This window comes from Erigeron canadensis, chromosome 6 (assembly GCF_010389155.1).
Source record: "Erigeron canadensis isolate Cc75 chromosome 6, C_canadensis_v1, whole genome shotgun sequence".
NCBI lineage: Eukaryota > Viridiplantae > Streptophyta > Magnoliopsida > Asterales > Asteraceae > Erigeron > Erigeron canadensis.
Window position 1 is genome coordinate 5,914,412 of NC_057766.1, and position 24,613 is coordinate 5,939,024.

Genomic DNA, 24,613 nt, shown 5'->3' on the forward strand with positions numbered 1-24,613 from the left:
CTAACTTTAGAAGTTAAACTTTTAAATGCTATGGACATGTAGAAGTTAAACTTCTAATTGTACTATCTTTTGCTATGATGTATTTTAATGTAACTGCAGATGGGGATTAATTAGTTGCTCAACTACAAGTTGCAAATTATATTTTTTTAGTTTCAATCTTTAATTCAACTTTATATTTGGTAGGAGAAATTCAAATCACAACCATTATGTTGGGTACTAAATCAATAGATTGTTTCAACTTATTTTTATTTAAATGTGTAGGAGAAATTGAAATCACAACCATTATGTTGGGTACTAAATTGAAAATTACTTAAAGTTTAAAAAATTGAGACCAAATTTAACCAAAAGTGATTATTATTTCAAATATTTTAAAATGTCTTGGCTAAATTTAAGATTTGTAAAGGGACTTAAAAAAGTGAAACAACATTATGTTCAATGAAAATTTGCAAAAGTTACTTCTAAATTATTCAAAAATTTGTGTAAAATTTGAATTTATTTCCCAAGTTTAGATAGTCATTTCAATTGACCAAACATTATGTTGAATGAAAATTTTTAAACATACTTCTAAATTATTAAAAAGGCGGTGAACATTTAAAATTTAGCTCCAAAATTTAAAAAAGTGTTTTCAAATATTTTGAAATGATTTGTATAGGGACTTAAAAAATTGACCAAACATTATGTTCAATGAAAAATTTTAAAAATACTTCTAAATTATTAAAAATTTGGTGAAAATTTAAAATTTAGCTCCAAAATTTAGAAAGTGTTTTCAAATATTTTGAAATGATTTGTATAGGGACTTAAAAAATTGAACCAACATTATGTTCAATGAAAATTTCTAAATATTACTTCTAAGTTATTCAAAATTTGGTGAAAATTTTGAAGTTTACTCTCAAATTTAGATAGTGATTTGAATTGACCCAACATTATTTTCAATGAAAATTTTTAAGCTCAATTCTAAATTATTCAAAATTTGGTGAAACTTTGTAAACACACACCATATCATCAAGACTTAACACACCTCCACCCTTGACCTTTTACACCAAAATATTTGATGGATAAACAAAAACACCAATTCATGGAAGAAGATAGTGATGGTGAGCGTGTGTTATCACCGTCAACTTGTGCATCTAACCGTAAGAAGAGGAAAACTATTTTACAATGTCGTAAGCTTAGTTCAAATCGTAACTTGCGATCACAAAACAGCCCTTCAAGATCTCCACTTTCAAACATTACAAATTGTACCATAAACACTAATAATCTTACTTCTAGATCAACTCTTCTTACACCATTATCAATTAGATATACCACTTTTCAAAAAGTTCTGCGATTCTATGTACTCCTTGATCTTCAGTTATTCGAACACCTATAGCGACAAGACATGGCTCTAGAAGCACCAATATTCCAGACTGTACTCCTCCATCATCTTCCATACCATCATCCTGTGTTCTCAAAGGTAATTGTTTATCACTTTTGCTAATGTTAACCATTTATCGACAATTAATATTAACTATTGGTGGTCATGTTTCAGAATCTATATGTACAACTGATCGCAGTAGAAGTACAAGTATTCCGGCCTTTACTTCTCCATTATGTTCCATGCCATCGACCGCTCTTTTTAATGGTAATTTTGTATGACTTTTGTTAATGATAATTACTTATTACAATTAATTGTAAACATTTATCGACTTCTTTTACGCTGTAAAAAGGTTCCACAACGACAAAAATTGCATCCAGAATGGTGTAGTTAATGGTAAATTAATGTGATTAATTTAAATATGGAATGTATTTATGCAAAATATTATTTTCTTCAAATAGTTTTAACTTTTATATTTGTTTTATCCAAGACTCATCCAATCAGACACTATCAAATTCCATTCTTGGTGTTTCAAATAGCATAGAAACTCTGAATTATTTGCGCAAAGGAAAGCAAAAGGTAACTATTGGTAATCAAGAAAATAGTTTTCCATTTACAAGGCCTGGTTTAGTGTTCAATAAGCCTACTAGAAAGTCTAATTCTAGACGCAAATCCTCCAATTTGAACACGAATGACATACCTGCATTCAATTTAGAGATGTTTAATGATCCTTCAACGGAAGAACTTAGAAAGATGAAAGGCGTTTCTTCAGGTATTTTTTGTTGTAAAATTATTTGTCTATGATTTTGGTTAGATACATGTACTTAATAATTTAATTACATATCCTTTTTTAATGTTTAAAAGAATATATTGATCATGGCGATCATATACATGTTTGTGCCAATTGTCATGCCATGTTGTGGGAAGCTGAAATGCTTAGAGGGAATAAAAATGGTAAGAAGGGATCATTTTCCCTTTGTTGTAAGAATGGACAAGTTCAACTTCATGACGCAATAGAACCTCCACCTTTGTTACAGAATCTTTATAAAGGTTCCCATACAAGGAGCACCAATTTTATGAATAACATCCGTGCTTATAACACGATGTTCTCTTTCACATCGATGGGTGGTAAGGTTGACAAAAGTGTTCAAAGTGGTAGAGGTCAATATTGCTTTAGACTACAAGGTCAAAATTGCCATAGAATGGGTAGCCTATTGCCTTCTGCTGGAGAGCAACCAAAATTTTCCCAACTTTACATACACGATTCAGAGAATGAGGTTCAACATCGACTAAATACATTAAGGTTAGTGACACCGCTGTGTTTATGAAACTTTTATCAATCAGATTTGACTCTTTGTAAAATCATTATTTTTTTCTGTGGACATTCTAAATAACAGTGGGACTGGTGTAAAACGCGATGATCTTGATCCAAGCATAATCAACCTTCTTAAGAATATGTTGGACTCTTGCAATCCGCTTGTGAAGTCTTTTCGGATGGTAAGAGATTGTTTGGAAGAAAATGACTTACAAAACGTCATACTAAAACTCATTTCAACAAGAGAAAAAGATGATAGAACTTACAATTTGCCCACCGTCTCAGAAGTTGCAGCCTTAATAGTTGGTGATATTGACGGATTAGTTGATCAAAGGGACATTGTTGTTAGGACCCGGTCTGGATTTCTACAAAGAATTAGTGAGTTGCACCCTTCCTACCTTGCTTTACAGTATCCGCTTCTTTTTCCATTTGTTGAAGATGGTTTTAGGCTGGGCATTAAACACAGAGGGATTCCAGATAACTGTAATAAACTGAAAACCAACCTTACACTGAGAGAGTTTTTTTGCTACAGAATACTAGACCGAATAAAGCCTTTTTCACTGATAACATAAGCGAAAAAATTGTTTCACCAATTGTTGGTGGATGCATACACCATGGTGGAAGCTGATAGGTTGTCTTACGTCAATCTACAACAACCTAAAATAAGAATTGATACATTCATAAATTTGCGACAGAATGTGGAAAATGGTAACAATAATGGATCGAAAATAGGTAAACGTATATTGTTACCGTCATCGTTTACTGGTGGAGCCAGGTATATGATGCAAAAGCATTTGGACGCCATGGCTATATGCAAGACTGTAGGATATCCGGATCTTTTCATAACAATGACTTGCAATCCCAACTGGCCAGAGATCCATAGGTGTTTGTATAATAAAAATCTAAAGCCTGAGGACAGGCCTGATATTCTTACAAGAGTTTTCAAGATGAAGCTCGATCATCTGATAAACGAGGTTAAGAATGACCAAATTTTTGGTCCTCTAAAAGCAGGTCAGTTGCTTTCTTTATATTCCCCATTCAATTTATACATTTTATTGCTAATCATTATATAACAGAGCTTTTTATTAATTACTTGCCAATCTTCGTGAAACAGTTATTTATACAGTGGAATTTCAAAAACGTGGCCTACCTCATGCGCACCTCATGCGCATATTTGTTTGTTCTTGAGCCCTGACCACAAATTTCCAACAGCAGCACATGTAGATCAGGTAATTAGTGTTGAAATTCCCGACAAAGAAGAAGATCCTGTGTTGTATGAACTTGTGAGCCAATTTATGATTCATGGCCCTTGTGGTAAAGATAACCCTAGTTGTCCATGTATGGTTCAACAAGAATGCAGCAAAAAATTTCCAAAGAAGTATAAAGATGAAACCTCTATTCATGATGATGGATATCCCGTGTATAGGCATCGAAATACAGGCCGTACAGTGGAAAAGAATAGCGTCCCACTCGACAATAGATTTGTTGTTCCTTATAATGCTTCCCTACTTCGAAAGTACCAATGTCACATGAATGTAGAATGGTGCAACCAGTCAGGTTCAATCAAGTATTTATTTAAATATATAAACAAAGGACCTGATAGAGTGACGGCAGCAATATATGAAACCAGTCAGCAGAAAGATAAAGATTGTACGGAAAAAAAAGTTGATGAGGTCAAAAACTACCTGGACTGCAGGTAAAAACTTCTTTAAAAAAACTTTTTATGTTTACAAAACTATCAAGTAAACTCATAAAATAAACACTCCTTTATGGTGGCAGGTATGTTTCTGCTTGTGAGGCAGCTTGAAGGATTTATGGTTATGATATACACTATACATGGCCTCCTGTTGAAATACTATTGTATATGACGAGAACGCTAATCTTTGTGATGTTGTTACTAATCCCACTGTCAAACAGTCAATGTTTATTGAGTGGATGAAATTAAACAAAGTTGACCCGTTTGCCCGAACCTTGCTATATGTCGACTTTCCAAGGCATTATATTTGGATTCGTAAAGATAGGAAATGGGAAAGAAGAACGCATCCCGGTGGTAGTATTGGAAGAATTTCTTAGTATTGGAAGAATTTCTTATGTTCCACCCTCACTTGGAGATATTTACTATTTGAGGATGTTGTTGAATCATGTTAGAGGGCCTTATTCTTAGAAACAATTAAAAACTTTCAATGGGCAAACTTTTGAGACCTACAAAGAGGTTTGTGAAGCAATGGGTCTTTTGAGTGATGATAAAGAATACGTTGAAGCAATTGAAGAAGCAAGCAGTTGGGCCACTGGTGCTTTTTTGCGCCATTTCTTTGTGATGTTATTACTTTCTAATTCCATTACATCTCGAGTTCAATTATGGTCCAAAACTTGGAAGTTTTTAAGTGAAGACATTCAACACCGACAACGGTCCATTCTTAATTGTCCAGGTAACAGATTATATTTAAAAATATATATTTTATCTTTTTTATATAGAAAATAAATTCTTTAATGAAATATTAACAAGCATATACCTTTTTTATAGGTTTGGTTCTTTAAGAAGATGAATTAAAAAACCTATGTCTATCGGATATTGAAGGGTTGCTAAGAACTAACGGCAGTACACTCACAAACTTTCCCGATATGTGCCATGTCCTGACGAGGAATATGTAACATGCTTGAACAATCAATTGATACGAAGCGAACTTATGTATGATAAGGTTGCTTTACAAACTGAGCATGCGACTTATTTAAGTAACTTAACCCAAGAACAACATCATGTTTATGATACTGTTATACAAGCAGTTGACAAGAATGAGGGTGGTGTTTTTTTTGTATATGGATATGGCGGGACCGGCAAGACTTTCCTTTGGAAAACACTTACAGCTGCTATCATTCTAGAGGTAATATCGTACTAAATGTTGCATCAAGTGGCATCGCATCGCTCCTGCTAGAGGGGAGAAGAACGGCACACTCAAGATTTATTATTCCAATACATATAGTGGAAAATTCGGTATGTTCCATCGACCCCCAAAGTGATCTTGCTGGTTTAATTAAGAAAACAAAACTAATTATTTGGGATGAGGCACCCATGATACATAAACACTGTTTTGAGGCCCTTGATAGAACTATGAGAGACATCTTAGGTTCTGATACGCCAAATAGTGAAAATTTGGTGTTTGGAGGGAAGGTTGTTCTCTTTGGTGGCGACTTTAGACAAATATTACCCGTTATTCCCAAGGGCACCGGAAGCGACATCGTAAATGCATCATTGAATTCTTCTTATCTATGGAATCATTGTCGTGTACTCAAGTTAACCGTAAACATGAGGTTAAGAGTTGGGAGCCCCGATTCCGATTTAAACGAGATCAAAATGTTTGCGGAGTGGATTTTGAAGCTTGGAGATGGTCTTCTTGGCGAGGCAAATGATGGCGAAGTAGAGATTCCAATCCCTGCCGATTTACTTATTGATGACACCGATGATCCAGTGAAATCTCTAATTACGTTTACATATCCTAATATGGATTCTAACTTGCATGATCCGCTTTATTTTCAACAAAGAGCCATACTGGCTCCAACCCACAATTTAGTCAATTCTATCAATGAAAATTTGCTTGAATTGATTCCAGGTATTTTTATTTACCATTCTTTGTTCACTAAATACAGATTTTATGTTGTACTAATTTCAGTGGATACTCTCCTTTAATTGGATTGTTCCGTAGTGGTTTATATCCTTAATTGGTTATTAAATTTCATAAAATGGTTGCAAGTGAAAAAACAATTTATATTAGTTCAGATAGTATATGTGAATCTGAACAACCTACCGAGTTTGATAGTGCATTATTTTCTACTGAGATTTTAAATAGTTTGCAACTATCGGGATTACCTAACCATAGATCAATGTTGAAAGTTGGCACTCCAGTGATGTTACTTAGGAACATTAACCAATCAAATGGTTTATGCAATGGAACACGCCTGCAAGTCATGAAACTTGGGAAACATGTGATTGAAGCAAAAGTCATCACCGGGACGAACATTGGTCAATGTACTTTAATTTCAAGATTGAAGATGACACCATCAGACAAAAGAATTCCCGTTAGAATATGTCTAAGGCAGTTTCCTATTGATGTGTGCTTTGCAATGACGATAAACAAAAGCCAGGGCCAATCTCTTGATCGTGTGGGTTTGTATCTCCCTCGGCCGGTTTTCAGCCACGGTCAGTTGTATGTTGCCGTATCCCGAGTCAAAAGTAAGAAGGGACTGAAGATCTTGATTACTGATAAAGATGGCAACCTTGCGGGCACTACAACTAATGTTGTTTTTAAAGAAGTTTTGCAATATTTATGAAATGTAATTCTGTATCATAAAACTCAGATGTTGTTTTTGTTTGCTATCACTACTAATCGAAATGGTTCATCTAGCCTATTTTGTGCATTACATCTATGTTATAATGCAAGATAAAGAAAAATACACAACACACATACAAAAGAACCTACACATAATTACGATAACTAATTTAATACATACCCAACATTTGTGACATTAATACATCAAACCTCCTTAAAAGACATAATAGTAGCAAGTTTTGTTACCAAATCAACCTACAGAGAATAACCAACAAGTTCCAGCAAATAGAATGCCGATAGACAATACCACAGATAGTACCAAGTATCACACCAGATATACACTTTCATAAACCAAATATCATACATATTGAACATTACCATCAAAAGTTCTTCCACCCGCATGAAAATTCAGCAACCTCTCTTACCATATTAGGTCAAAATCAGCCACGTCTCCTTCACAACTCTCAATATTTAATTGAAGCCTAATTTCACACTCCACATCATCACGTACTATCATCCCAGTGTCCCAACGACTTTTTTCCAGTTGACTTGCAGCAAAACATGGGTGTCATCTCCTGGTCGCCTGCTGTCCCAACGGATAAAAACTTTTCCAGGATACCAAGCAGTGTGATGATGAACCTTAGCCCAAAGGTACTTCTGCATTCCATGCATTCAAACAAACTTTTTGGGAATAGTCTACAATATAAAATGGATCATATTATATTTGGGAATTGAATACAATACCACAATCTACTCTTCACCAGGTATATATATATATATATACACACATTTTTATTTCAATAATTACCAGACAACGTGTTCTTAGGTTGTGAGGACGAAGTTGAACAGTCATCCAGGTATCAACAGGTGGTGCAGCAACAGGTGGTGCAGAAGGCTGATGCATTGCATAATCGCTTCCATCACATATTGTTGCTTCATTCAATGGTTTTCCAAACTTTCTTAAGATGTGTTGTTTAACAAAATCTGCATAATCTTCATCCCAAACACTTTCACAATCTGATGAAGCACAAGAAGTCCCGACATCAATCTCCCCTATCGCACATGTATATTACACAGGTCAGTTACAACCTAATTTAAGTTACTTAATTTCACAAATATAAAGTAATTGATTTATTTTAAATAGACTTACTTTTTGCAGAAAAGTGAGCACAACGCCATTGGTCTTGAATACATCACAAACAAAGCTTCCATCTCTCAATGTTGAATTTGAAACTTTCAACGTCCTTCCTGGCCTAAAATCATTATCGATGCAGAAGTGTACCCAATCGGTCCCCTCAAATCTTGCTGCCATAGGTCCAGTTAACAATTCGTGATTAACTTTGAATTCACAATCATCATAGCACACTTCAACAGTTGCAACTTCCACAGGCCCGGTTACTTTGCAAATTTTTGCACCTTCCCTAACACCGTTACCATTCAAAGACAGCAGCAATTCATATGGTAACTTCTGCAACAACAATTTAATCAAAGATTACCACAAATTCATCAGCCATAATCTAAACTAATATTATTAATTTTTTAATAACCCGCCAATTTTGTGAAAGAGGCTACTGTCACATCCACCAAACACCTATTAAGGTATCTTTCCCCATCTGCTCCCAGCGTATACTCCAGACCGTCGACATCATAGAATTGTACTTCAAACAAATTTTCTGGTTGGATTTGTTTTAGACATATCTTAGGCCAAGGTGGGGGGACAGCAGCACAGCCAAGAAAATATTTCCAGTCCTTTCCACCAACTTTGATCAGACCATTCCCAAGGCGTTGTAGTTGAAGAGTGTATTTCCTGGTCTGGTAATGTACAAAAACAACATGGGTGGCAGTTCTTGGTATTGCATTACCAACGTTCCTTGGCAAGACCCATAGTGTATACAACAGTCATCACCTAATTCGTTGCACACTGATTAAAGTATACTAATAATGAAACTTACCATTCCTTCTGCTAACTCCGGTTTTAGAGAAAGCTCCATGAAAAATTGAAATGGTATCTCTTTTATATATCCGTTATTAAATAAATAGAAATATAAAATATATATGCTCCCAACAAATAAACAAACAATCAATTAATACCAAGATGGTGCTATTCCGAAAAAAGTAATAAATTTTACCAACATGGTCCCAACAACAAAGACATACCATATATGTATATATGATTACAAAAGGATTCTGACAACAAACTTCAAGTTATATTCTTTAACTCACTAAAAGGCTACATCGGTTGAAACACATGGGTTGAGTCCAAATTAAAGAAAAATCCATGGTCCCCTTATTAAATAAAAAATCCGATCAAGTACATCAAAATTGATTACCTTTATAAAAACACATGTTCCCATGAATTTCACCATTAATGCATATAGAAAATTTTGTAGATCTAACACAAGTCATAATCAACTTCAAATTTGAATTCTTATCATAGTTTAACACTTTACGTCCTCTTTTGCATGGGAAATATGTATAGGGTGCACAAATACCAAGCTAATTATATAGTTACAACCAAACTATGCTTCTAACTAAGCTCCTAACCAAGGCTGATGTCATCCCGAAGACACTTTATGCTAACGTGGCCTGTCTAGATGCTCGACAACACTATTTTCTTAGGTCATGCTCTAATCTCCTTTAATAGTATTAGGAGATTGAGCTTCACATATCTAAAAATTATATAATTCACATATCTCCTTTAATGTGCAACAGATTACACAACCCTTAAACTGAACTTCCTTTGAATTCTCAATGTTGTCCTGGTTCCACGATATTCTCGGTATCCAAAATGAAATCCCTGAAGAGTTCCGAAAAATAAAAATTAAGAGTAATTTAAAATAAAAATATCTGAAACAAAAATTACCCAATAATTAATCCTCTAATAGTAATTAATTAATTAGTTACCTCTAGTCTTTTGGTGATTATATAGGAGTTGATATTTTGCTCCTCTGCAAGATTAATAGAGCCTAAACTTGTTTCGATGACTTTTAACTCGGGAACAAACAAACCTCCTTTCGTAAAAATCGTTAGAGATTTGCATCCTGTAAATTCCATGCTATTCAGTGATGGCAACGAAAAATCGACATTCGCTAAGCAAAATCCCTTGAGACTTGCAAGATTTGTAAGTCTTAACTTCTTTAGACGAGGTAACATGATCATTTCATTCACTTTACCATCACCACCTTCTTCTTCCTCTTGGTCTTCCTTTACGATTACTTCCATATCCGGACACACACTTATACTTAACTCTTTTAGTTGCAATACACTACCAACCATCGAACATGTAAAAACATGTTCTAACTGTTTGCATTGATAGATAGACAGTTTTGTCAGGTTTGGAAACTCCAATATTGTCTGACCATTACTCCTCCAAATAGCCTTCAGACTATTTAGCCCCCATAAGTTCACATCTCTTAGCTTTGGAAGCTTTACAACAGTTTGTGATGAATTAGAACATCTTACTCTTGTTCCATTATCAAATACCTCGTTTACTGATTCACAATGACTTGCATCCAACTTTTGAAGATTTAGCAGTTGTGGCAGCTCATCATATGAGAAAATTACTTTGCGTTTCCAGTCATCGCTTGCATTCATTGAGATCAAACAGTGAGAACATAAAAGAAACTCTCCTGAAATATTACTCGATGAAATATTGTTTAAACTCTGGGATGGGTTCTGCATAGCCAAAGAGAAGAGAGAAACACAAGACATATGTATCAGAGGTACAATTTGTTATCTAATATGAGCAAATAAGGATATGGATATTTATGCACTTAGATGATGATGTTATTTATGCTCTTAGATCATGATGTTATCTCTTAATTAGATATTGGAATATAAAATTGAAAATGTACCTGAGGTAAAGTGGTTGTCCTCATAAAAGAACTAGAAGTATATTTTCCTCCATTTATGTGTATGTACTTAGCCTTCGGAGCTCTAAATGGAAGGGATGTGAACACCATCATTTCGGAACATCTTTCGATAATAACTTCATCCAATAACGGCAATTGGAACTCATTCATCCCAAAATAAAAACCTTTAAGGTTTGGTAGCTTGGTTAGAATTATTGATTTTAGAAAAGGAAAGATAACAACCTTTGATGTTGTTGTTTGCTCTGCATGTTCTTTCCTCACAATCACTTTTAGTTCCCTGCAATCTTGTATGCTCAACTTTTCAAGTTGCCTGAGATTTGCAAGTGTGGAAAATGTGAATATATCTACCAATCGGTGACATTTTTCGATATTCAATATCTTTAGGTTGGGCATTTTATGCATTGTAATACTTTTGAGTCTAGGAATTGCTGCAAGTGTTGTATCATCCCTACCAGTATTTCCTTGGCCATTAATAAGACCATTTTTCAACTCTTCAGTTTCAAATACCTCCATCATAGAGCTGCACTCATAAATTTCCAACACTTCAAACTTTTGCAGTTGTTCCGCTGCATAGGATGGAATCACAGTTGACAAAGCATGACAACTTCTTATCTGTATCTCTCTAGAGTATTGGCCTAAGGACCATGAAACAGAAAACTGCAACGAATTTCAAATTTACTCATAAATTATTGAATAACAAAGATATCAAATCAACAAACATTATTATGTTGAGGATAGATGCAAATGTTGCTTTCATATTAAGGGTCGGCATTGCCCACTGTATGAAGTCGTGGTATGAGTGTCTTCTGGACAATCACGGTTTCACAAGTTGTGTTTGATATGCCGCATGGATTGTGTATGTATGTATATATATACACATAGTGAGGGTTGAGTAAAGGAGTGTGGCTTGTAATGCCAGCAAAATGAGGGAATAAGGATTGAAAAACGTAAAAGTAAGGTCACATGAGAGAATTGGTTGAAAATGGGGATTGAGTGAAGTCCCAGGGTTTGCATTGCCTACACCCTTACCGATTTAATTCAGAGTTTGGTTTCATTGAATGACATGTGTTCTGTGCTGATTTCAATAGTATATCATAATAGTTATCCAGTATAACATAGTGGCAAGCCATCGGATTCAAACACATTCTAACTCCATGATTTACTAAATGTAGAATAAATGACTCATAACATGTAAATTATACATATTTTGTACATGTTATTTAGTTCATTTTACACTTATATCGGTTTTCACGATTTTTGGTACTTTCCTTAAACAGCTCAAGACTTTTTTGGTACTTAATTGTATTAAACTGTGCCTTGAGATTATTTGGGTGGATTGTGATGAAAAAAAAAAAATACGTGAAAAAGTTAAAACAAAGCAAAATATGAAAATTTGAGTTGACCGTCAAAAGTTAATACAATCTGCTGGACACTAATACGCAGCACAGTTTTTGAAAAAGACAAAGCTTGCTACGCGGGGTTCATATATCCGGTGCACGGATAAGCAAGTCAATGAAGGAATCAAAAGAAACATATACGTGACTCATGTCAAAGGCATGCGCCGTATGAAGTAAGTCGATCTAACATATCAATATACGGAAAGAAATTGCCCGACGCGAGATTATCATACGCGGCACATGTGATATATGGACTATGGTATGAGAGAAACACGCGATGCTCTTTTCATGTTCTTCCCTCACAATCACTTTTAGTTCCAACTGCCCAACTTATATTAAACTCCTCTTCAAGCTTGGAATAAACCTCACCTCTCAAAGTCCAAGTAATACTAGCTAAAGTTGTCAAATCAATATCTCTTATGTCCGTAACATCTAGTATATCATCATTCACTAGCTTAACTTTTCATACTTTAAGACTTTTCAACGTCTTACTATCCCAGATAGCATGAAACGAAGTACTTTACGACATTACGCAAGAATTTTACACTACTTTTCTATACCTACCGATCAAAGCTTGAAGGGTGTTCACTTCTATCTTTTCCATTTAGACATTGATTCCTAAATGACCAACCTCTTAACAATTCTTGCAAGTCACATCATTACGAGCCTTAGACTGGCTCCTTTTCTTGTTTCCGTTTCTACTACCTCTGTTATTACTCCTTCCTACTCTACCTACATTCAAGAAGTCACTTAATGATTCGATAAATTTTCTCGCCTGACGACTTTGCGTAGAATTAAATCTCGAATCCCTCAAAAGTGAGCTATTTGGATCCTGTTGAACTCGTAACAGTTATAGTTCCGGACCAACTGTCGATGAAGATAACAGTACCAAAGCCTTGACCTCATCCTCGTATCTTATCTGCAATAACTAAAGTCTGGACAAAAGCATGTTCATATTATTGATGTGCATTGTTACTGAACTTCCTTTCACCAAATCTCGAATCAAGAAATCTTTATTTGCTCCCGAAGGCTTCTTGTATATGTTAGACAACGCATCCATGAATTCTTTCGCTGCCTTTTCTTTCAAAATGTTGAACGAAACATCCATTGATAATGTCAGCCAAAATAACTGTCTTATCTTTCTTATCTAAAATTTTCCATTTGTCTGGTTTAATCGTCTTCAAGATTCACGCAACAATACAACTTCTAATTCCATTTGAACAACCAAATACTCTACATGCATCTTCCACCACTAAAACTTTCCCGTTAAACTTTTCAATCGTAATCTTTTCGTCTTCTGCCATTAAAATGACCATAACGAACAAACGGATCATGAAAAAAGAAAAAAAAAAGTCATCCAGAATAGAAAAGCAGCAAAGAACAGTGTTTTACGGCAAAACTATGGAAGCCTCCAAAACTGTTGCGTAACATAACCCTGGCATTCCGCTAGAGTTCAAAAAGAACCAACGGTGACTTGAAACTGGCCGCGGAGGGGGGGGTGACCTAGGCCGGAACCCTAATTTGGGCTGCTCGATGGCGGCTGTTGGGTGGTTATGTGTTCTGTATGAAACCTTAATCTTGATACCATTTTAAGAATTAAAGCTACATATATAAACACACACAAGAACAAGAAAATAACATGAATGAAAACACGAGAAGTTTACGTGGTAAAGAGGTTTTATAATTGGTTTTCCACACAATACATGTACAAAGAGACGATAATATATAGGCTACAATAAGGGTTCATTAAACTTGGTCTTTAAGTTACCTAAGCAAAACCGGGCCTAGGTGAATAGATCCATCAATTAAGGCTGGCTGCCTTAATGTCTATTTAAGGTGGTCTCCTTATAGAAGAATAAATCAATAATCTATATGTTGAGTCCTAGATTCGCTGAGGAGACTCAGCGTTGTATTGTCAGTGAACTCCTCAACGATAGTGAATATCTTAAGAGTTAAAGATACGTTTGATGACTCACCACCAAGTTATGGAACTCAAATATAGGCGGAAAAATGAAGATGTCAATTGACAGACACAAAACATGTGACTCTTGTACCAAAATGGTACCTTGGAGTTTCTCTCTCATACCCGGTTTGGAAACAAACAATAATGAAGGTAGAAAAGGCTCTATACCAGTCTTAAAAACTAATAGATGATCGACAACCTTCCTAGTGTCACCATTGTCAAAGGCAAACTTGAGATAAATAGAAGATTATTAAATGGTTGAGATTCACCTGGACACAAGCCTGACTGAGGAATTAGTGGGTATCAAATGGTACATAGGATCAAGGGGTTCCCATCCAGTTACCCTTTTTCTTAATCTATGGGTTGGCATGTGTTTCCGTCTCTCTATCATTATATAAGGCAACACATTGTCTGGCCATAAGCCGGTTGGTGTGTTCTATATTGTATTTCACTTAGTGTGTGTGTTTAGATTTACATTTGTTGTAAACAATTAAGTACTTAACAAGTAATTTTGTTTTATCTCTTGTGTGTTCAAGACAAACTTGATCATGTATTCACTATTTAATCAATGAATCGTATGATTAAACTTGTTTACAATATTGTTCTTTATCTTTAGTAATTTATATTATTTGGACAAATTACATAATATTGTAAACTTGGGACTTTCATTATAAGTATTTATGTGATTACAACTTGGTCGGTTCTAAATAAAACTAGCAATCCAAAATTTAGAATTGAATGGTTATGTAAGATTGCAACAAGGAGAGGGTGGTATCAATCATATAATTAAGCTAATCAATTAAGAGCATTAGTTAAGGTGGTTGCCCTGTATTATTTACATATAAGTGTTTTCAATTAAATAAACTTGATTTGAACTATATGTCTACATGCAAGCTAAACACTTAATGATCTAAATTAAGTCGATGAGCTTTTTAATATATTGTTGGGATTTGCTAACTAGTGCCCCTAGTACACTAGTTAAGAAGCATTTAATGAACTTGTTATTTCTTTATTAATCAAAAATTATATTTAATGTGTATTAATTTAACCTAACAATTTCTATTTATAAATGAATAATTAATACATATTTTCATATTTCTGGAAGGTTGGACTTCATTAAATGTTACTTAACTGGTGCACTAGGGGCATTAGTTAGCAAATCCCTATATTGTTTACAAGTCGAATCTAATCTACATAGGATTCTACGAAATCATAATTATTTTTTACTTAATTTAACTTTTTTTTTTTAAAAAAAATTTCTTTTACTTGCTTTTAATTAGATTAATTTAATATTTGTTTTTAAGTTGTGTAAATTTACTAGTTCATTGTGTTCAAACCTGGATTCTTACGTGCGTAAGATCGGTCGACTATACAAGTATACATGATAAGGTCTACTCATGAGGTCGACTACTTACGTGGGTAAGATCGGTTACAGATGCAATTCTTCTACAAACCTAAACTTCAAAAAAGGATAGCTAAAAAATGTTCTAAAAAAACACTTGAAAGCTAATTAAGCTGAGTAGCTTACCGTAAAATTATCTTTCCTAGCATGAGTTGTACTCTTGGGTATGCCTCCACCAATATGCTTGAGATTTTTCAGGTTATGAAGGGTGAGACAGTCAAGACGAGGGAACAAAGAGATGTTTGTGGAAGTAGATGTAGATGTGGTACCTTCTTCATCTTCATCATCTCTATTTGAGACAACTTCTTGAATTCTTTTGCATTTATGTATATCTACTTTCTTTAAGTTGGAAAGAAGTGCCGCCATGAGAGGAGAAAATAAGTACTCAATGGTTTTACAATTCTCCATGTATATGGTTGTGAGGTTCTGAAATGATGATTTTTGCTGGTAATTTTGCAACATTAAAAATTTACTCCAATTGCATTTCCACAAATGAGTCATACTATTCATATCAATCAACTTCATATTCGTAAGTCGGGGAAGTAGCAATGGTTGTTCCTCATCGTTCGGTGTTACAATGCCTACACTTGGAATCTGAATATCAAAGATTACCTCCATTTGTTTATACATACAAAACTTAATGTTAGATACGTGATGTAAAGTGTGGATGGAAAAGGATGGAACCGCAACTATAGGATGACTATCGTCCACTTCTAATATCTCATTCTGCATATATATCACAAATTTAAACAAATGTAGTTAGCAATTTTCATCCGCTAAATGTAATGAAATAAAATAGTATCCGTAAAATTAACAAATAATATTCATACATATATATATGTGTATGTGTGCATGCACTTAGGGTATCTATATTTAAAAATTGTTTTTTATTTGTTGGTGGAATATTTAATGATAATGACAAAAATAATTTGAATTTGTTACCGATGGTACGTAATATAGTAATAGCATAGTTTTTGAAAATTTCAAATATTAAGAGCCTACCTCAAATGCTTTACAACGTAGTTTATATGATCCAAGTACTCGCGCATTCACGTTCTTACCATTATCTCATTTCTTCATATAAGAATTAAAACATACCTCTTTGTCAACTGATCTATTGTATGTGCCCCATTTTTCTCCAAACATATCAACGGTGATGTCAATGATTGCTCCCATATCAAATTTGATGGTCTTAGGTGTGACTATATTTCTGAAGTTATTACACTGGTTGATTTGTATGAATTCCACGGCATGAAAATTACGAATGAGGATACCAGAGTTATCTTCATCTTTTATCCTCCACACCTCCCTTAGTTTTTGAAGTCCTGATGCCCGAATGCTTTTCAAGCTGCTATTAACTTGCCCAACACATTCCGAGTCTATGTAGAAAAACGCTTGAATAGAACCACAATTTTGAACTAGAAGCTTTTCTAAATGACTCAGTAATCGCATTGGATTGTTTGCAAAAAGATGATGGATATCATCACACTCGTCCACTTCAATCTCTTTCAATACTGGAGTTCTATCATATTCCTCCTCACACGCCCATATATCCTTCAACTTCTTCATCCCACGAATTTCCAGTTCCTCCAACTTTGGACTCACCACCTGTACAATAATTAATTATATTAACCGATCTAAACATTGAATATTAAGATCAAATAAACGTATTTAAATACCTCATTATTAAACAGTGGTCGTGTTGTTGCTGAAACATTATTGCATGAAGCAAAGATGCATGTAAAGTTGGGAAGGTAAGAAAGTCTGAGCTCCAACAGTTGTGGTAAAATCATTCCAATATTGATATTGTCACACAAACTCACAAACATTGGTAACCCTTCCAACACCAAACGCTTTAACTTATGAAATTTAATCACCTCGGCTCCGTTATTCTCATCATGTATCAAGGATCCCAGAACACGACAAGACGAAACTTTGAGTCTCTCAAGATTAGTCAAAGTACTTGCCACATCAACAGTGAAAAGGTACTTTAAGTTTGCGCAATTTTCAAAAGAAAGATGTTTTAAATTGCAAAAAGAATCTTCGGAAGGATGCATCAAAAAATCTTTAAGATGATTTATATCTTCCACTTGCAAATGAAGCTTCTCTGTTTTCCCAAACAACTCATTTATTTCAAATGCACGAACCTCTTCGCAGCTAGCAACTAGTCTCAATGTGTTTTCATATGAATACACATCATTGTCATATATAGTATCCAACTGACAACCTATAGATATTCTGAACCTTTCCAGTTTCTTAAGAGACACGTTATTCGGCCGAATCATATTCTCAAAGAATTCGATCTCTAATGCAATGAGTTCAAGCATCTCCAGTCCTTTACAGTTGTCTTCTGTGAAGCTGATAACTTTGTAGCTCAGATTTCTCATATAAAGCTCTTCAAGTTTGTCTAAGTTTTGAAAGACACCATCACCAATACAAAGCTCAACACATCCAGTCAAATCTAGTAACTTTAGCTTTCTCAAATTTCCCATAGCAGATGGTAAATTCTTGATGCGACAGTAAGCAAAGCTGAGTATTTCCAGATTACTAAGATTGCCAAGATAAGATAAATCACCCATCAATGAGCATGAACGGAGACATAGCACACGAAGGCTGGTTGAACATTGAAGTGGTATTGGAAGCTGTGGATATAGAATACTACGACATGAAATGACTTGAAGTTTTTTCATCCTAGTATAGAAATCTTCTGGAAACATGAGAGGTTCTTTCTCATTCATCATTAGCTTCAAAAGTTTAAGGTTGGGGTAATCAAAGCGTCGGGGAAATTCAGACATGCCTTTGCACTTCAATAAAATTCTTTCGCAAGACTCCCGTGTATCTTCTGTAGGCCATTCCGACAGGTCACTATGATTAACAACGGAAGCTTGCTTGAACTTTAAAATATTTGATAAGACGAAAGAACGTGCAAGATCATGCATTTTGACACATCCTATTCGATCAGTTTCAACCAACAAATTTGCACGTATGAGGTTGTGAACAGAAGTGTTAGTCCGTTGTCTTGCTTCAGCTAAAGTATACACTTTATTAAATAACTTCAATCCCCATCCATACCTCATCAAGTCTTCCAACGGAATATCAAAATCATCAGGATATAAGCCACTAAGAAGGAAAATTTCCTTATCATCATCTTTTTTGAGATAGTTGTAGCTTATCTCAAATATGTCATATACAACAGCGTAAAGGTCTTGAAGGTCATGCCGATGTAATCCTATGAGTGTAACTCTCCATGCATCCTTTACCTCACCTCTAAGAGCCAAGGCAATGGTTTTTATGGCCATCGGCAACCCACCACACCTCTTCACAATATCTTCTCCTAGCTTAATGAGCTGATGATCAACAGCACCAACTGGAAGTCCCGTGGTAACCCAGAATAATTGTTTTGCTTCTGGTTCTTCTAAACCAAGCATTCTCAATATTGAGCTAGTTTCAACACCCATCTGACTGCAAAGCCTTTCATCCCGTGATGTGAGAAATAACTTGAAGCCCTTTGGCAAAGGACTCGCTAGTCCAATATCATTGAGGTCAACAATGTTCCAAAGATCGTCCAATATGATCAAAATCTTTTTCTTGCCATCTTGGGACATCCTCAAAAATCTTTCCTTGAGACGATCAGCCCTTGCTTCTTTAGTTGATTCTAAAAGATTTCCACCAGTATACTGTGCAATAGCTTCTTGAAATGTAATTGGATCAGTGCTTTTCCCCATAACCACCCTTTGAACCCGATCAAATAGTTTCATATTCTCTACAACCTTCTTCAATTCTTCCATCATTGTAGTTTTGCCTATACCACCCATACCACATAGAGCCACCATCTGGTTCGGATTATCTGGTTCAAGCAATTGCAATGCCCTTTGAAATATCACTTGTCTAGACTTAAAAATGTTTTGGGTAACATCCTGCGGTACTTGAGGGGTGGCAGAACAAACCATACCAAGAGGCATTTGCTCATTAGTCCATTCCATGTTTGATTTTTCTCTCATAAGGCCGTCAATAACCTTGATGACATTGCGGCACTGTTTGCCAGCTTTGTATCTTCTCTTAACATGCAAATATCCATTTCCACGCGATGAAATACTATCGACTTCCCTAACTATCGCTTCAGCTTGTTCCAACCAAATTGGAACATGATGAGGTACCATTAAATTTTTCACATGATTTTCTTCCATTCTTTTCTTCATATCAATTGCGGTGGAATTCAATTCCCTTATTTTGGTACGCATGTCCCTATCATACTTTGTGGAGGAAAATATGAAACCCAAGTGTCTTTTAACGGGAATCAACAACCATTCAACAACAGGAGTGATAAATGGAGATGCAAACTCCATTCCAAAAGTTGTGGTTTTTTTTCCTTTTCTCTGCAGCCTAATTTATTTAGAAGAAATCAAATGATGTTATCATACAATAGCCAAATTAGAATTTACAAGGCTGTTGGTTGAGCAGTGTATGATAATTAGTTAACGTCATTTACTATACTAATTGACACACGACTACGTAGATCTATTTAAGCTTCCGTAAGATACACACAAGATATCTACTGTCTGACATAAACTCATGTTTTTAAGTAAGGTTTAATCACTGGAATGACAACATCCTTTTTTTATTGCACAAAATTGCAACATAAACATTTTATTCATATAAGTATATGTTCTATACCAATTGACACAAATGTAACCTAATGACCGGTTATCTCAGACTAAACGTCTTCTGTCTTCCTTTTTAATACAATTAAATGTGTTTCTCTCTCATATATCATCATCAGATTTGGATGAGAACCAGATTTATTAAAAAAATCACTTTATTCATCCATTCATTTCTTTCATATTCTCATTACACTACTTTCTTTTACTTACAAATTCAAAACTTCAAAATCTCAATAAAAAAAGAAGGCCCAGAATTCAAAACTTCAAAATTGGATCAAATGTCAAATAAAAAGACAAACTAACCGGGCCGTATACGGGTTACACCCGGGTTACAACAAGATCCGAAAAAAACACTGTTCTTCATCACCAACAACGTCATCATCATCCAAGATTTATATATTTATTATAAATTTAAACGTGGAATTGTCGACTCATTTAGTTATGATAATTCCACGGCGAGAGGTCATGGCGGAAAAGAATGAGATTCCGGCGCCACAGAGATTAAAACCCGCGGCGGCAAAGGCTTAAGGAGAAATTGAACCGGGCGGCTCAGGGTCAGGCTCCCGTTCCCTGCCGCTAAAATTTTTGTATGATCCATCTCATATCTTTTTTTTAGGTGGGTTTTTGTTTTTTGGTTAAAAACTAAAAATATAATTAAGTTTATAGCTTTGTATGATAATATTGATTAATTTATTATATTGATTATACCAATAGTCCAATACCATTTTTGATGTGGGTTGGTAGATTTGTTGTTTTGTGGATTACTGGATTAGCACTGCACCGATATTATACGGGTCATGGGTAAATGAGAAAAAAAAAAACAATATTATAAATCGAATGGATATGATTTCTGAAAAATAATTAATCTTTCTAATTATTATTATTATTATTATTATTATTATTATTATTATTATTATTATTATTATTATTATTACCTATTATATCCTAATATTGTAATCTCATTAAAGGCGACGTCAATGAACAGTGTCAAAGGTGACGCCAATGAACAGTGTCACGTGCCACGTGGCGCTGTTTTATTGGTCCACATGTACCCCACGTTTTTTCCCAGATATCGGATCCCGTTAAGGTTACTTTTTATTCGGTTTTTCTTGGTTTCCTACATAGTTTTTTTTGCTTTTGTGTTTTCTTTCTATTGGTCCACCTATAAGGCTATAACATGCGTTTTTTCAGATTTTGCTATATCGGATCCCGTTAAGGTTATTTTTCTTTCGTTTTTTGTTGGTTTATTACATAGTTTTTTTGCTTTTGTGTTTTCTTTCTATTGGTTCATCGTATACCCCCATCACTATTTAGATTTTTCCATTTTGGATTCCGTTTGGGGTTTTTTCTTGGTGTTCATCATAGTTTTTTGGCTTTTGTGTTCTGAATTAATATATTGGAAACTTTTACACAATATTTTATTTTTTCTTTGTTATTTCTATTTTCGTTAAGGTTATTTATCTTTTGGTTTTTCTTGGTTTTTTGATACCTTTTTTTTGCTTATATGATCTCTTTTATTGATTCATCATATATCCCGCATCACTATTTAGATTCTGACATTACGGATCTCATTTGGAGTTTTTTCTTTCGTTTTTTTATAGTAACCATGCTTATTAAAACTTCACATGTGGCATCAGTTATAAAGTGACACATCGCACGTTTCTTATAGTTTGGATTTTGCCACATTGCATCCTGTTCGGATTTTGTCACGTCTTTTTCTTTTTTAGCTTTGTTTTTCCTTTTCGGATTTTTTATTACGGGTTGCTTCTTTTGTTTTTTTCACACTTTTTATTACGGGCGGACTCCGTATGGCTAGGGGCGGAGCCCGTCAGGTAGATCACCCCACACCGATTACCCGTATGACCTATCACCCTTATCATTTCACCGTCGTACCACGCGGACATTTGGCTAGTAATCTTTTAATTTATTTAATCTCTTAATATTTAATACTGTATATATCTATAGCTAATTTATTTAATCTTTTTATCTTTAATATGGATAATTCGTGACTAACGTGGCTTAAAGTGTTATGTTGTTGTTTTTTTTACTCTTTTTAGTATTTTGAGATATTATTTAAAGGAGATATTTATATATAAATGATTTTTGTGTAAAGCATATATCTATATCTACATGGCATACGACGTGGTTTTCTTTTTTTAAATTAAAGGTGAAACCGGCTAATAATAGCCCACGTCATCGTTTTTTGGTCACGGCCCCTGAATAGTTAATTTAGCTGTTTTCTTTGATTCAAATTGAACTTTTTTTTGTTTGAGCCCCAGAAAAAGTATAGGTGACAAGTTGAGGGACTTTCTAGGTAATTAGCCCTATTATTTAATGATTATATGATGAATAAGAACTTTCAAATTTAAACTTATTCGTATACTTATTTAAGTTAGTATCTAGAGTAATAAATACATATTGAGTATATTGAATTACTTTTAACATTTAATTTCTTTTTGTTTTTTGAATTTTAAAAGATGTTATTTTACTTTTTAGTTATAAATAAAAAATCAATCTTTTACTCAAATTCAATAAATTATTTATTTGTCAAAATTAACTCTTTCAAATTTTACTTTATACATTGAAATTTAACATTAAAAATTTAATGTGGCAAATAATTAAAAATGTCACTTAGAGTAAAACATAAAATCTTAAAGTTCTATAAAGAATTAGAAAAATATAAATTAGCTAATAAATACACATTAAGTCGTTAAAAAAAGTTGAAAAAAAATATACATTAAATTTAGTTTAATAGTTTAAAAGATAGCAACCTTACGTTTATATCCAAAAAAAATTGTCATAGATTGAAAGATTACAAATATAATACAATCTACTACGTGAATAATTTAAGAGATTAAGATTCCACCTTTTTACTTTTTAATCTTTTTATTATTGGTTAATGATGATTAGAATAAAGAAATTTTTAAAAAAATATTTAAAATTAAGAAATTAATGTAAATATAACAAATACTGAAAAATCCTATAACATTCCCTTATAATTTCCAATTAATAAAAAATGATTCTCTCCTAGTCAAATAAAGAGAAGAACTGTATTAGAAAATTTGTATAGATGAAATTAGGAAAAGAATTGTATGTCTAAGAATTTTCAAATTTCATAGCAAGATTTATATGTTTTATTAATTTGAATAACTTAATAGTTTATATAGAGAGAAAAGATCTCATATTATTCAAACTACATTTATTATTGTTATCCGTGTTTGTCCATTCTTCTACTGCTGCTTAATTTCAATTACTGATATTATTAGTATTAGCTAATTAACTCAGGTTCAACCCGAATATACTAAACAAGTTTCGTAGATACATATCTATTATCATAATGAAGCGTAAAAAAAGACAATAAGATAAACATGTTTATAAATTTAGTGACAAGTTATTAACGTTAACAACCTTTACTACATCATAAAAATATGTTATTATACATTAAGCTTGATAGTATTAAAACTTTCAAATGAAAGGAGTAAAAATAAATTAAAAAGATGATATCATAAATCTATTAGATAAAAAATAAATAATTAATAAGAAAAAGTCTCATAATGCCAAATAAGATTTTTCTAGAAATGTAGATGTTTATATATAAGAGAAGAGATTAGTATTGCATATCTACTAATATATAAAATCAAGGTTGTGAATTATACTATATTTATTGTCATCATAATTACCTATTTTCTCATATGTTTTATATATGCTATATATTATGTTATTGATAAAGTATTAGAACGAACTCGCACAATGTGACGGTGGTGGGAGCATGTGGGTTATTGATGTAATGTGGTTTTGATGCATTATACATCACACATTATACATCACACATTATAATATGTAACATTAATAAAACCTAAAATAAATATTAAAATGTAAGTTAAATGTTGAAAATCAAAAAGAGATTTATTTTATAATATAGTATAGATAAAATAATATTTATTTATTCTAATCCATGAAACATGTTAAATTAATTAATAAATAATAACAATATATCTATGTATTATCTATTAACATAAAAAAACATGGTTTGAAATTTAAAACGACATGAATGTTTATCATCATGATATTTGATTAATCATTACCAATATGAGATGTAATGTTAAATCTTAATCATATTTTTATTAAAAATGTGTTTCGCTTTTAGTTTACTATTAGAAAACCGAAATGTATCATGATTAAATATTATTTTCTTCTATATAAAACTAATCGTATGATATATAGATAAACACAAGTCGTATATTGTATGTGTATTAGTACTAGTAGTATCATTATAAAAAAAATAAATTTAAAAGCACTTACTATCAATATCAATATTTTGTAT

The 24,613-nt window shown here is 33.4% G+C and overlaps 3 protein-coding genes across 3 annotated transcripts; 2 read left to right on the top strand and 1 right to left on the bottom strand.

Moving 5' to 3' along the window:
• Positions 1-5,778: 5,778 nt before the first annotated feature.
• On the top strand, positions 5,779-6,354 carry LOC122604207. Its single transcript, XM_043777102.1, has 2 exons — positions 5,779-6,277; positions 6,338-6,354. The coding sequence occupies exons 1-2, from the start codon at positions 5,779-5,781 to the stop codon at positions 6,352-6,354; spliced, it is 516 nt and encodes a 171-aa protein (XP_043633037.1).
• Positions 6,355-6,407: 53 nt separating this feature from the next.
• On the top strand, positions 6,408-6,995 carry LOC122604208 (ATP-dependent DNA helicase PIF1-like). Its single transcript, XM_043777103.1, has one exon. The coding sequence runs from the start codon at positions 6,408-6,410 to the stop codon at positions 6,993-6,995; it is 588 nt and encodes a 195-aa protein (XP_043633038.1).
• Positions 6,996-9,707: 2,712 nt separating this feature from the next.
• On the bottom strand, positions 9,708-19,974 carry LOC122604209. The gene is made up of 7 exons (XM_043777104.1): positions 17,308-19,974; positions 16,727-17,236; positions 16,280-16,354; positions 15,755-16,072; positions 10,849-11,523; positions 9,899-10,669; positions 9,708-9,791 (listed from the first exon to the last, which is right to left on the bottom strand). Exons 1-7 carry the CDS (start codon positions 19,972-19,974, stop codon positions 9,708-9,710), a joined length of 5,100 nt encoding a protein of 1,699 aa, XP_043633039.1.
• Positions 19,975-24,613: the final 4,639 nt, after the last annotated feature.

What these genes read in the sequence shown, in the direction of transcription:
- LOC122604207 (XM_043777102.1), top strand. Translation starts at nt 5,779, where the DNA reads ATGAGAGACATCTTAGGTTCTGATACGCCAAATAGTGAAAATTTGGTG.
- LOC122604208 (XM_043777103.1), top strand. Translation starts at nt 6,408, where the DNA reads ATGGTTGCAAGTGAAAAAACAATTTATATTAGTTCAGATAGTATATGT.
- LOC122604209 (XM_043777104.1), bottom strand. Translation starts at nt 19,974, where the DNA reads ATGGAGTTTGCATCTCCATTTATCACTCCTGTTGTTGAATGGTTGTTG. An exon ending in ATAGATCAGTTGACAAAGAG is followed by an intron (nt 16,355 to 16,726) that starts GTATGTTTTAAT and finishes ATATATATGCAG; the next exon opens with AATGAGATATTAGAAGTGGA. An exon ending in CCATCCACACTTTACATCAC is followed by an intron (nt 16,073 to 16,279) that starts GTATCTAACATT and finishes CAAAATTACCAG; the next exon opens with CAAAAATCATCATTTCAGAA.